At 39.7% G+C, this 14522-nt stretch overlaps 1 protein-coding gene across 1 annotated transcript in view; it reads right to left on the bottom strand.

Moving 5' to 3' along the window:
- Window positions 1-14522, bottom strand: part of LOC117292880 — a 70214-nt gene that overhangs the window by 12995 nt on the left and 42697 nt on the right. Inside the window, exons 31-43 of the mRNA XM_033775048.1 lie at window positions 13657-13810; window positions 12260-12357; window positions 11422-11659; window positions 10237-10474; window positions 8634-8829; window positions 7646-7870; window positions 5911-5998; window positions 5228-5517; window positions 3916-4791; window positions 3356-3582; window positions 2639-2816; window positions 1577-1754; window positions 217-336 (exon numbers count right to left, since the gene is read on the bottom strand). Of these exons, the coding sequence (XP_033630939.1) occupies window positions 217-336; window positions 1577-1754; window positions 2639-2816; window positions 3356-3582; window positions 3916-4791; window positions 5228-5517; window positions 5911-5998; window positions 7646-7870; window positions 8634-8829; window positions 10237-10474; window positions 11422-11659; window positions 12260-12357; window positions 13657-13810 (3106 nt within the window). The remainder of the gene's footprint in view (window positions 1-216; window positions 337-1576; window positions 1755-2638; window positions 2817-3355; window positions 3583-3915; window positions 4792-5227; window positions 5518-5910; window positions 5999-7645; window positions 7871-8633; window positions 8830-10236; window positions 10475-11421; window positions 11660-12259; window positions 12358-13656; window positions 13811-14522) is intronic.

Genomic DNA, 14522 nt, shown 5'->3' with positions numbered 1-14522 from the left:
GCATAACACATGTTGAACACCACACGCAATGCTAAAAGTTTGGTGGAAGGTAAACTTGTTTGTCACACGCATTCTCGTTGAGTATATAATACAGTTCTTCTGCGTTCCATATCCAACTTCGGCCTTGTTGGATATGAGATGCAAAAGTGCTATACTTTTCCATATTTTCAGTCAATATTCCACTTGCGCGTGTGTGATATCCTATTAATATCTTACTTGATTCATTGGCTGGTTCCCATCCCTCATTGTAGCCAATCTCCACATCATCAGCCGAGGAATACTCATCTATACAATGATCAATGGTGTTCCTCATCTCCTCTTCAATCTTGCACGAATCTAAAACACAGAAAAAATGACAAATTGTAATCAGACAATCTGCACCCTGTCTGGTCAACAATGGTTAGCTTAGGTCTACTTGTCGACTAACTATTTTGTTGTATGAGATATCCTAGGGTTGAAACAAGGTTATACGCCTCTCTTAATATTTATGCATGAGGTACGTCACAATGCTAACTCAAAATGAGGTGATGGGCGCAGCCACTGCAAGTGATGGGGGACGTGCGCCCATAGCCTCATTTTGGGTAAGAATTATGATGTCATGCATAAATATTACGTGGAGCGTATATTCCGAATAGTCAGTGTGTAAACATTTCTGGGTTTTTTTTTGCTTCTTTTCTTCAAAATTGTTGGTGGGTGGGTTAAAAGAAATAACTGAAAATTCAGTTGTTATTAAATAATACGTATTTATATTTACATTACATTGAAAGCCATTATACACTTTCAGTAAACAGTATTGTCCAAGTCCCACACTTAGTGTATCACAACTTATATATAAAACAACAAACCTGTGAAAATTTAGGCTCAATCGGTCATAGGAGTCGGGAGAAAATAACGGGAAAACCCACTCTTGTTTTCCGCGCAATTCGCCGTGTCATGACATGTGTTTAAAATAAATCCGTAATTCTCGCTAACAAGAATTTATATTGTTTTACCGTTTTCTCAAAAAGTAAAGCATTTCCTGGACTATTATTTCACGAGAAGTCTTTCACCATTACCTTATGTATGCCTGTAAATTATTTGTAAATCTGTTTTTTTTTTTTTCTGTACCGAAAGGGTCCAATGGCTTTAATGTAAACACGTCAATTTGAGTCTCTTTAACTTCTGTCGTGTATTTTTGTGATATTTTTAATAAACCTTATTGAACGGTTGAATGAATGAATGATTGAATGAATACAAAATATTGACAAACACAAACGAAGAAAACAAAATACCCAGCGGGCCAAGCTGTGAGATTGTCACCATCCCTGACTAAACTACAGAGTTGTCTGTTTAAGCCAAGAAAAAAATCATTGAAAACAGCTTGTGTTTGGTTCATTCTAGGCATTTTTGTGTTCTTCAGTGTATGGGGGCTATTTCATAAAGCTATTCAATATTTAAAAATCAAAATTTTGGTGTTCAAAACAGGTGTTCAAAACACTTTCGAAATTTTTTTTTTTTTTTGGGATGATCAAGATGAGTTTATTAATCATCTAAAAAACAATATCCCTTTAAGATGTAAGCCAAAATAACAACTCACTGGTGTAGACTCGGACTTGTCTGAGCCTCGCAACTCCAAGCAGTTTATGCGCACGGTCTGCAATGAACTTTTGCTGGGCTGACGTTTCATCGAGGACCCCGTTGTAATGTGTCCCGGCGTACAGAGACGGCACAAAGACTTCCTTTACATGCTTCCAAAACTTTGTACGAGAAGACACCTGCGGGGGAAAAATGGCCAAAGTCAATCAATGCAAATGGAATTAAAGTTATCTCACCTACATGTAAAAGAGCACTTTTGCACAAGTTTGCGCCGAGACAAAACATTTTGAATGGAGCATTTCGTGTGAGATACAACTTTTGTGCAAAATCAAGATTGATTGTTTTCGCAAAACCGCGATTAAGCATTTTGGCAATTTTGAGATACAACATTTTTGCAATGACGCAACAATATCATTGTAAACAACAGGCTTTTAGAAAGTTCGTTCAATCACAACAACACTAAATTTGGTTTGCATATTCAAGAAGTTTTGTTTAACTTTGATACAACAATGACTTAGAGGCACTGTTCATGATGTTTGGTAATTACTCAAAATACTTAGCAACAAAGAACTGTTGATAGTGTAAAACATTATGAGAAATGGCTCCCCCTGAAGTAACGTAGATTTTAAGAGCGAGCTTTTTTCTCACTAAAATATTTGAGTATGACAACAGACATTAGCACAACACACAACACATTGTGCAACAAGGGTGTTTTTTCTTTAATTATTCTCTTGCAACTTCGATGACCAATTGAGCCCAAATTTTCACAGGTTGGTTATTTTATGCTTGACAATTACCAAACGTGTCCAGTGCCTAGGAGAATTCTTTAAACGTGTCCAGTGCCTAGGAGAATTCTTTAAACGTGTCCAGTGCCTAGGAGAATTCTTTAAACGTGTCCAGTGCCTAGGAGAATTCTTTAAACGTGTCCAGTGCCTAGGAGAATTCTTTAAACGTGTCCAGTGCCTAGGAGAATTCTTTAAACGTGTCCAGTGCCTAGCAGAATTCTTTAAACGTGTCCAGTGCCTAGGAGAATTCTTTAGATCAGGTGTAAGGGTTGACTTACCGAATCAAATCTGGTGATGCCGTTGTAATCTGCATTGACAAAGACGCTTTCCATGGAGTTAAAGACGCCATGACTGCTGGGGTCCTTGTTACCATACGCAATGAGTAGAAGGATGTACAGATAGAACATATACAGCCCGATCTCCTTCAATATGGCATCCATCTTGATCTCCTTGAATCTAGAGGGAAGACAACCACAACAGAATTTAAAGTTTAACCCTTAAGAGACCATAGCGGGCACAAGCAGTTTTTACCAAAATGCCTGTAGCGGGGCAAAAGGTAGCAAGGTTTGAACTACTTCAAGTCACATAAAGAGGTCAAAGTAACCTCCAGTTCATAAAAGTCTTTAGGCAAACAGAGTGGATGTAGTAGCAACTGTTTAATTGCGGTCTGCTTTGGTGCTCCAGAACATTGAGCTTGCTCAACATTATTGGGCGACCATCCCACCTTGCAGTAAGATGGAGTGGCAACGTACTTAAAACTATGAATGGAATTGCCGTGCTAGGTGTGGCGCGGTCATGTGCACACAGACTGGATCCGTTTGTAGCATGTTCAGCCCGTTAAAAGACATACCCAAGTCATAACTAGAATTTAACTAGCTAGGGTCGCATCATAGACAGTGTCCGGCAAATGCTTAACGTCTAGCCAAACCAAACCCGTTTTAAAAAATTTTTAAGGATGGGTTCAGACGTTTTGAAACATCTCAGTTTTGACTTACCGTGTCTCTCGTGCCTCTTCCAGCTCATCAGTATCCGGTGGTTTGATAGGGCATTCCTGTTTCTGCCGTTCCAGCTGCGCCAACTTCTCGGGGTCTTTCAATTCTTCCTCAGTCAGTCTCTCGTGGATGTACTCCTCGTCTGATTTGAGGTGAGGCGTGGAAGGCTGGTCGTCTTCCTTGTCTGGCCGCTTGATGACCAAGGCATAAAATGTGGCGAGGCAAAGAACCTGTGATTTAAATAGCAACAATTTAGAAGAAGAGTGATACAGAGGGCAGTCAGGTTGGCTCAGTGGTTTCTGTCCCTGCCTTTCAACTATGTGGAACCTGGTTTGAACCCAGACCGGAGCTTTGCGTGGATTGGGTTTTCCAGTTCCTACCTGACTGCATGGTTTTTTCCTATTGGGGTATTCCTCCCATGCTTAGAACTGAAATTTCTTCATTGCGTTCTCTAAAAAAAATTGCCGGGAGGTTATGCTGTCTATATAATTAAGATTCAGAAAATATCTACCTCTGGTTGATAAACTGCAAGCGGTCCCTACAAAGATTCCCTTTACGCCTACCTTGATCGGCTGAGAGAACAGGATATCCTGGACTAGAGAGCAAGCCATGGAAGTCAGCCACTCTGTCGCCTTCTCAACACCAAACTGTCCGGCCACCTCGATGGTCAACCAGAATGCCACGCCCACAGTGCAGAACGCAACAGCCCAACCGATGAACTGACATCCCCAGGGCAACATGAACTTTGGCTTCTTCTTCTTGGTCTTGACGCCGGCTACAAGTTGCAGCTCATCGTTTTCTTTCTTCTCTCCTTCCTCGCCTTCTTGGTTCTCCTCCTCCGCCACTTCATCTTGGAACCTCACCACCCGGCTACGAGCCGATTTTAAAAGACGCTTGTTGTCGTCGCCGGTGTTCAGAAAATCAAGTTGCTTCTCAAGCTCTGACGAGGCCTTCTCATCCATCCGTTCCTTCTTGTCTTGCTCGATCTCATCTTCCTCCTTCTTTCCGTCGTCCGTCTTCACCTCTTTCCACTTCCAGAATTTCAACCAGGAAAAGTAGTTGATCTTATCCGGCGGCGTCCTGGACAGCCGGAACATCTGGACGATGATGAGGTTGGCCGGGAGGACCATCATGCTGCTGATGACGCCGACGCAAATCTCCCCGACGGAGATGCTGACAGGGCCCAGGACGAACGACTGGCCGTTGTTGCCGCCGGTGACGTCCACGTTGTAGAAGAAGATGTTGGACATCATAGTAGAGAAGAGCAGGGACAGGCAGCAGGTACAGCGCTGCATGCGGGTGAAATTGCTACGGGCTGGTCGCGCAAAGATGGAGAACCACATGTGGCCGTCGCTCAGGTTGCGCCGGGTCTTGGAGTAGAAGAGGAATCCAAAACTGGTCAGCTCACTCTTACCAGCGATTGGGATTACTCGTTCAATCTACAAAAACAAACAGATAAAAAAAATAAATTCTGTTGAATGTCTGTTGAAAAATACAAGTAAGATTTGTGGTAACACCATGTCAATGAAATCTCTTGTTAAGTTGTGGTTGCTCTGAAAAGAACTGGTTGTGATCAGTATGCTCTGACCATCTTCAAGAGAATGCAATTTATTTATTTATTTTTTTCAGAACCAACACAACCACTTGTTGCATGGTGTATAGATTTACTTATATTTACTTTTTCTTTATGTGTACTGGGTAAAAAAAATGGGTTTTCCACTCATGCCCAGCCAAACCACTAAAAACATAAAATACTTACAACACAATATTACAAACGTATTACAAATATACAATATTACAAACAATGAGAGGGTAAAAGAAATTTGGACTTGAGGATTGCACATAATTAAAAGGAAAAACTAAATTTTAAATTACCTGTCCGTCATCCTCTTCGACAGCCAGCCAGCGATCCAACATGAAGTAGTACATACGATCCGTCTGCAGATCCTTGACAGAGAGACGGTTCAGGTACCAAGAAGCGTGCTTCCCTTTGTTGTTATGCCAGATGCGAACATGTTGAAGGTTGCCCAGGGAGCGGGGCGCCGCCAGGACGAAGGTGTCAATACCCCCAACCTTGAAGACCTTCCTCTTGGGGTCATCTAAGAGGCGGGGCCTGGACTCCTCAGCATCCCCAGTCAGGATCAAGGACACCTTGGCTGAGGTATCTGAGGTTGAACAGTCAAAGTTGGGCAGTTTAGGTATTGTATTTTATTTGTATTCTAAGGGAACTTGACAAACTCCCACAAGGGGATATAAACACCAAGCTGGCAACAGCAAATCTCTCTTTAGTATAAGGAAGGATCATTTTATTAGCAACCATGACGCTCGACTTGATGAACCATAAAAATATAAACCGGTTGGGTTTGTTATAAACTACATCAAAAATGACAAAATACATCACATAAATTATAAAACCAACAATTAACTTATTCAAATAAAAAAGTACTGTCTGTACAGCATCGACCTATTAGTTATCAGATGAAGAGAAAATCTACTGACAGACTTAGGGGTGATTAAAAGTAGCGATAACATCAAAAGCTAGGGAGCTTTGAACTTACTTGAACCAGCGCGCATTCCTGTAAAGACAGTGATTTCATACATGTAGTGATCTCTAGGGTCGTTGTCCGCTAATGGAGTAGCACCGGCCTGGTCAGAGAAAAAGGAAAAAGTATTTAGAATCCTGCTGCTCACCTTGTTTCTTGTACTTCCCGCTCTCATCACATTACAACAATCTTAAAGACACTGGACATTATTGGTAATTGTCAAAGACCAGTCTTCTCACTTGGTGTATCTCAACATATGCATACAATAATAAACCTGTGAAATTTGAGTTTAATTGGTTGTTGAAGTTGCGAGAGAATAATGGAAGAAAAAATGCCCTCGTCGCACAAGTTGTTTGCTTTCTGATGCTTGAATTTGAGACCTCATCTGAGGTCTTGAAATCAATTCAAATATTTTTTGTGAGAAATTACTTCTTTCTCGAAAGTTATATTACTTCAGAAGGAGTCGCTTCTCAGAATGTTTTATTCTATCAACAGCTCTCCATTGCTTGTTACCAAGAAAGTTTTTATGCTAACATTTATTTTGAGTAATTACCAATAGTGTCCAGTGCCCTTAAACAATCTACACTCACTCCCAATCAAGTTTTGTATCATCTACAAATGTCTTCTCATTATTTTCAAAGCCAATTATGGTCTCGCTCCTGCCTTCTTAACAAATCTAATCCACCACTACTACACACTCGTACACTGCGATCATCTACTCAGTCACTTTTAGAACTTACTTGACAAATCAGCTTAATATACTATGGTGAAAGATCCAATTAAATTAAATTAAACTCAAACTTTTATTAGTCATTTTAATAGTAAATGAAATTCCTTTTCAAGGTTTGATAAGTTGATAAAAAGATACACCCTGTAAAAATATATCAAAAATACATAAAACCACATTTACACCACACTAATCTATATAATTACAATAAAAATTGGAAAAAGACTGAGCATAACAAAATGAAAGAAAAAATAATTTTCTTATGCAGCTTCTCCTTCCCTTTGGAACAATCTTCCCCTCATTATTTGCACTTCTCGCAATGATTGAAACATTTAAGTTCAGGTTAAAAACTCATATGTTTAAAGACAGTGGACACTATTGGTAATTGTCAAAGACCAGTCTTTTCACTTAGTGTATCTTAACATATGCATGAAATAATAAACCTGTGAAAATTTGAGCTCAATCGGTGGTCGAAGTTGCGAGATAATAATGGAAAAAAAACCCCACCCTTGTCACACGGAGTTGTGTGCGTTTAGATGGTTGATTTCGAGACCTCAATTCTAAACTTGAGGTCTCGAAATCAAATTTGTGGAAAATTACTTCTTTCTCGAAAACTACGTCACTTCAGAGGGAGCCGTTTCTCACAATGTTTTATACTATCAACCTCTCTCCATTACTCGTTACCAAGTGAGGTTTTATGATGATAATTATTTTGAGTAATTACCAATAGTGTCCACTGCCTTTAAGTTAGCCTTTTGTGATCGTTCTTTGTTTTATGTTTGTCTATTTACCATATTAATTAGTTCTGCTAGTTTTATGTTATTATTGTACGAGCACTTGTAGGCTATTTGCAACATGCATTTATTATTATTTTTATTATCATTATTTTTCTAATCATTATTATTATTATGACGGAAACAAGCTTGAGACACTTTACTACAATACAAACCTCATTGATTTTTATTTTTTCATTTACTGCATGGAGGATCAGCAGAGAGATCATAAAGACCGTCAGTTACTCACCTTAACCTTGTCTCGCTGGTCGGCCTTATTGGCCCATAGCATGACAGTCAGATAAATACACAGACAACACGTCATGAAGGCAAACACCACTGGGTTCTCATCCAGCTTGCCAAAGGCCGAGTCCGACAGATCGATACCGTTGATCGGGACCTCAAAGCCCCCGCCAAACGCCGTCAGGTGAGTGGTGAAGCACTGCGTCTTGTACAGGGTGGTCAACGGCCCAACCTGCCGAGAGGGTAAAAAACAAGAAAAGTCATAGCCATGGTTCTAGAGGGAAGTCACCCAAGTATAATAATATAAATATAAAAATAATAATAATAATAATAATGATAATAATAGTGAACATTTATAGACCTTTCCATTATTGATAAACAAAGCGCGCCAGTTGGCATGGCCAGCCGAACGTTAGTCTTGAAGTCAAGACGGTAATTGTTAAGCGCGGTGTGTAGTTACAGCGCAGCGTAGCAACGGGGACGATACCCTCGATCCCAGTATGTGCACTACCTACGACTGTTGCATGTGTAACATCGCACTGTGACTGTTGCATGAAAGGCAGACAAATAGGCAGCGCCTAACGACTTGTCATCAAGTCTAGCCGAACGTTAGCAAAACAATCAATCGTGTTGAAACAACATGTGACCAAGTTCAACATTTTCTGTAACAACTCATGGGCTGAAATATTTCTTATGGTTTGTTGACTTGTTTCCAATAAATTCAAAATGTTTGGACAACTTGTTTAACATTTCTACAAACTATGGCTATCTGGTTTAGATTTGCATTTATGGCTTTTCGTATAGTTTTCCGACTTTGGTTGGCAAAAACTCGGGCTGTGACATTGCAAGGCACGATTGAGAGAAAGGCCAAAAATAGTCTGAACTTAAACTAGGGTTTTGAATGTAGGTAACAGAATGTTGAAATACATGTATAGAGAGCATAGCCAGCAAAATAATATCCCCTTCCACACAAGACATTTTAAAGTGTGTCTTACCTCGCATCCATCAGTAGCCCAGTCTTCAATTTCTTCATTATAGTAGGAGCATTTGGCACTCCATGGGCGCAAGGCGTAGGTGATCTGCCAGAAGTTGCTATACTCTGCAGTGTCCAGGTATTCTGAGTACGAGGCATTATCTCCACCTGTGTGCTTGATGATCAGGTAGACTGGTACGGTACTCCCATTGCCATAGCTTAGAGGGAGAGAAAACAATGGGATTTAAAAGGGGAGGTACACATTTGGTTATCACTCTAAACAATAAATTGCAATAGAAACTTTTGGTTAAAAGCCTACTGCAGCTTTTAACATTCGTTTAAGACCACGTTGCCACTCTTTTATTCCCTTATTCATATATACCTAAGACAGTTTATCCATTCTGATTGGTCGAGAGGGCATCACGTGGGGGTGTTTGAATGGATGATATAACACCAGTAAAAAGTAATGAAACATGGGCGTGACACGCGAGCTTGCACCTGTGCTTATAAGACAGTTTCTTCATTCCTATTGGTCGAGAGCGACGGCCGGGACAGTTGTGCCACATCACGTGATACGCGCGACACACACAGCAATCTCCTTATAAGGAGTTGTTTACCCGAGGGCTTTACCATTTCATAGCTGGAGGGGGGTTGTGTTGAAAGAAATCATTGAACAATTATAATTTTTGCATTAACAATGTATTTTACTTTTTGACCAAAAAGTGTTGATGTTTTTTCACCGAAAAGGTATAATTTACCTCGACTTCGTCTCGGTAAAATTATCAAGAACCAGGCCTCGGCGGGTTTAAACCACTAGTTGAAAACCTCTACACCACACATTGATTCCCTTATTCAAAACTATTGTGGATGATACTGAATGGTCACACAGTAGCATTATTCTATGAGGACACCAACAACCACAGCAGTACACGTTGAGTTGGCTTATTGGTAACAGTTTCAAGTGCTCTTTTTAACCTGATGATGCTGTTGGTTTATGTACATGTATCTTCACTTGATTGAATGAAAAACAGTGCCCTGCTAACACAAAGAGTTTTCTCAATCTGCCTGTGTCATCAACTGACACGTTATTGGACATTTGTAATTTTCTTAAGCATTCTTAATCTGTTTATCTTAAGTTGTTTGGTATTTTTCTTAACTTGCTTCAATTGTTAACCTCCTCTGGACCCTTTGGGGAGTTATTTGCGCTATATAATGATATAATATTGAAGTCTTATATAGCGCACGTGTCTAGCAGACAAGGTACTCAAGGCGCTGAGTATGTTCAAACTTTCAGAAAGATAGGTAATTGCAGTGATGAATTCTGAGACCCAATTATGTAGCACCTTATAAGGATTTACAAGGTGCTTCGGCGCAAACAGCAGCCACAGCCAGGCGAACCCCCCCCCTTTTTATTTTAAAGACCAACTGGACAGGATCTAAAAAGTCCACCCAACATGACAAAACCAGCCACTGTGGCACCACAATTGTTTGTGAGTGTCCATTGAGCGCTTTGAAACAGTGTTAAAGCGCTTTATAAATGCATTTAAGTTTTAAGTTAAGTTTTAAGCTATCCTATTGAATAATTTTTTTTATTGGCAAGTGATAAAATGAAGAGCGGCCAATACCTGTCTAGAAGCTTATTACTGAAGAAGCAGGTGTTTGGATCTGGTAGAGTATCCATGGATACGTTGATGTACTCATAGCCATCGTATCTCTTGGGTAATGTGCAGTTGAAGTCATACAGGTCAATGGTCGGGGCCTGTCCCACCCGTAGGTACAGAAACAGGGTCACATTGTCCACATCCGTGAAGTTATTGGGCATGACATTGACTGTGATGTGCATACTGGTGTATGGGGCGTTCACTGTTGACAATGAGAAAAAAAGGACAAGTAGGGTGTCAGGGTCAATTGGTTTAGAGAATCAAGTTCAAGTTCTGGTGGTTAAAGCCATTGGACCCTTTCGGTAAACAGTGTTGTCCAAGGCCCACACTTTGTGTACCACAACTTCTATATCAAATAACAAACCTGTGAAAATTTAGGCTCAATCGGTCATCGGAGTTGGGAGAAAACAACGGAAAATCCCACCCTTGTTTCCGCGCGTTTCGCCGTGTCATGACATGTGTTTAAAATAAATCCATAATTCTCGTTAATGAGAATTGATATTGTTTTGCTGTTTTCTCAAAAAGTAAAGCATTTCATGGAATAATATTTCAAGAGAAGTCTTTCACCATTGCCTTCTGTAAACCCTGTAAGTTATTTGTAAATCTGTGAACTTTTTTTTTTTTTCTGAACCGAAAGGGTCCAATGGCTTTAAAGCCCAGTACATACTTCTTGCGAATGCGAATGCAATACGAAATTTGTCGCAAATGTTTCGCAGGAGTTCAGCATAAGTCAACTGATGCAAATTATTCGCTGCTAATTTGTGACGTCCACAGTCGCATTCGCAGGAAGTATGAACTAAGTATTAAGTCATTGTTAAGTGTGGGTTGGGTTCCAATCCCGGTCATAACATTTGTGTCCTTGAGTAAGATGTTTGACTATGTGCTTCATTTCACTTGGGGTATACATGGGTACATGCAAGGTACAAGGTACACGGCACGGCAGTTTAGGGCTATATACTCCCCAAGAAGATTAAAAGAATGTTATTGGCCAAATGACCAAGTTTTTATGCAACCAATTATTTTGAGTAATTACCAATAGTGTCCAGTTCCAGCAGAGCTCTATTGGGCCCTGTAAATGTACATAAATGAAGTACATGTACCAGCCCCAAGTATGACTTGTTAATTAATCTACATTTCATATTGACTTACTGATTTCATGAACAACTGCGTTCTCCGCCAAGGGTGTGGTCACTTCATAGATAGTCTCAATGCTAGACGTGTCCATCTGGTCGTCTGTCCTCTCCGTCCACACCTCGATGGGTTCCTCCAGCTCACTGATGTCTATTGCCCCGCCCGTCTCGTTGCGGAAGGTCAATTTCGCCGTGGAGCCGGCGACGCTCCCGGAACCGTTAGACCAGGTTTTACTGTTTTCTTTCTCCATGGTTACCTGTTTTATTTTATTTTCAGATGAACGTTAATTGGGTTTGTGTGATAGTGTTTGGTGTAGGATGTGCCCTCTTTACCTTCAAGCATATTACCACTTTCATTGTATAAATAGCACCTTCAAGGGTTGACACATGTAATCCCTCATCTTCCAATATGGCAAGCTAAAACGTAAGCCTTTATTATTTCGACAAACCTATGCAAAAGCTCATATTTTATATTTCAAGTTGAAATCTTAGTTTACCCTAACACCGACACAGGTATGTTACTAGGGTGGGATTTGAACCCACCGCAACGCACAACGGCTTAAAAGTAAAACCAAAGTCATATGCTTTATCTCCACTAATTATTCTGTAATTTAACAATAAAGTTCTGTTTTGTATTTACAGTTTCTAAAAAATTTGCTGAACTCAGGCAAAATTTCTTACCGTGAGGAATAAATCATAAGGTCTTGATGACATAACAGGAAAGATAATCTACCCACTTTTTTTTTACTTATTCAAGACAAAGGGTTGATAAGGTGCTCCTTTTTAAAAGGAAGTTGTTTTTTACACTGGCCAAATATCCAATTACAACGATAGTTATTCAGATCTATGTATCTTACCTGTGCATCTACAAAGAGCGTTGTCGCATTGCCGCTCCCAAACAGGGATGTAACAGACGGAAGAACAAATGATGAGCCACCAGCTGTACCGAAGGTTCCTGTAATAGGGGCACACAATGGGTTTGGGGGGGGGGGGGGTAGAGAGAGGGAAGAATAAAGTCAGAAGTATTTAAATGCATAAAAACTTACTTGGTAGCGAGCAATGGAGAGCGGTTGATTGTTGATTGTATAAAACATTGTGAGAAACTGCTCCCTCTGAAGTAACATAGTTTTTGCAAAAGAGGTACATGTAATTTCTCACTAAAATATTTAAGTCTTAGAAAGAATTCAGACCTAAAGGCATCTGAAGGCACAACAATTTGTGTAGCAAGGGTGTTTTTTCTTTCATTATTTTCTAGCAAGGTTGATGACCAATTTGAGCCCAAATTTTCACAAGTTTTAGTTTATGCATCCTTGGATCATACACCAAGTGAGAATACTTAGCAATTACCAAAGCTGTCCGTGCTGTTGACCCTTAGAGACTACATATACATGTACATATTTTCATTTCTCTACAATCATCAACAAGCACCTACTAATGGCTAACACTGTTGGTTTTGGACCCAATTGCAATTGTTTCACTAAAGATGACAGGTGGAAATTGCGGAGGAGTGTAGTATGTGACAGTTAAATACAGTGGACACTATTGGTAATTGTCAAAGACTAGCCTTCTCACTTGGTGTATATCTCGACATACATGTATGCATAAAATAACAACCCGTGAAAATTTGAGCTCAATCGGTCGTCAAAGTTGCGAGATAATAATGAAAGAAAAAAAACACCCTTTTCACACAAAGTTGTGTGCTTTCAGATGCTTGATTTTGAGACCTCAAATTCTAAATCCGAGGTCTCGAAATCAAATTCGTGGTAAATTACTTCTTTCTTGAAAACTACATTACTTCAGAGGAAGCTGTTTCTCACGATGTTGTATACTATCAATCCCCATTACTAGTAATTAAGAAAGGTTTAATGCTAATAATTATTTTGATCCATTACCAATAGTGTCCACTGCCTTTAAGGGGAAAGGAGTACATGTAGTTTTGTTCAAGCATTTAAAAACAAGAAGAGCAATCATAAAAAGAAACCGTTCTTTAATCAGTAGTCAATGAAGCTCCCTAAGTTTACTTTATTGCAACCAGTGCCCAACTCATGTTTTGCTTAGCAAAGAAATTTGCCAAGCAGTATTATCTGCTTTACAGCTTTAAGAAATTGGGCCTCGATAAGGAAATTAATAACTTGAAAAAGGGTAATTCACCAAATTTTGGGGAAAGTTTGACAACTACATTGCTTCGTGAAAACGGTAACAACAAAACAACATCTGAGTGAATAAAATCGAAAGGATTCAAAAACAAACTTACGGTGATCGAGGTTCTCAGTGAAGGATTTATCAACGGTTAAGTTCAACCCTGCAGAGGGCATAAGGATGGGTGCCTGGCCAGTCACCATTCCACTATTCACTGTGTTCATCAGGTTACCAGACATGGCATTGGTACTGTCACTCATGGATTTACTCTGTAATTAGTGGACAAATCAGGAGGGAAAACAGGTTAGATTGTTCATATTTCCAAATGGTTTCATAACCAGGATGTCAAAATCATTATTATTTAGTTGATATGGCAATACTTTAGAATTGGTAAGGTCATGAGTTCGAATCCCACGTGAGTAATATGCCTGTGATTTTTTTTTATACAGAATTTGGTATTAAAGTACTGAGTATACAGTGCTAACACACATCGGTGTGTATGGGTAAAAACAAAAATGAATATTCTTTATCCTCGATGCAAATTGAACATCTATTTATTATTTATTAGGTTGACCGTTCAACGCATTTATAGATGATCTGTCTTTGGGTACAAATTGCGACAGAATCTAGCTGCGTTGGATAGACAATGTGGCAAAGTGGAGTTGTAGAAGTTTGAATGGGCTGAGAATATTGGCGACTGAAGGGAATAGATAATGGCGGCGACTTCAGGAATAAGCCCCCATTGCTATTAATGATTATAACTTTTTAAATAATTTTAAATTAATTCCCTCATGCCATTATTTTTAATTCATAAATACATGTACATCTGTATAAACCTTTGTTCATGACCAGTAAAAAGCGTTGAAACATGGGCGTGACACGCGAGCTTGCACCTGTTCTTATAAGACAGTTTCTTCATTCCTATTGGTCAAGAGCAACAGCTGAAACAGTTGTGCCACATCACGCGATACGCGCACAGCA

Source organism: Asterias rubens, chromosome 7 (assembly GCF_902459465.1).
Source record: "Asterias rubens chromosome 7, eAstRub1.3, whole genome shotgun sequence".
Lineage (NCBI taxonomy): Eukaryota > Metazoa > Echinodermata > Asteroidea > Forcipulatida > Asteriidae > Asterias > Asterias rubens.
Note: the sequence above shows the minus strand (reverse complement) of the source record. Positions and strands in the feature narration are given on the sequence as shown.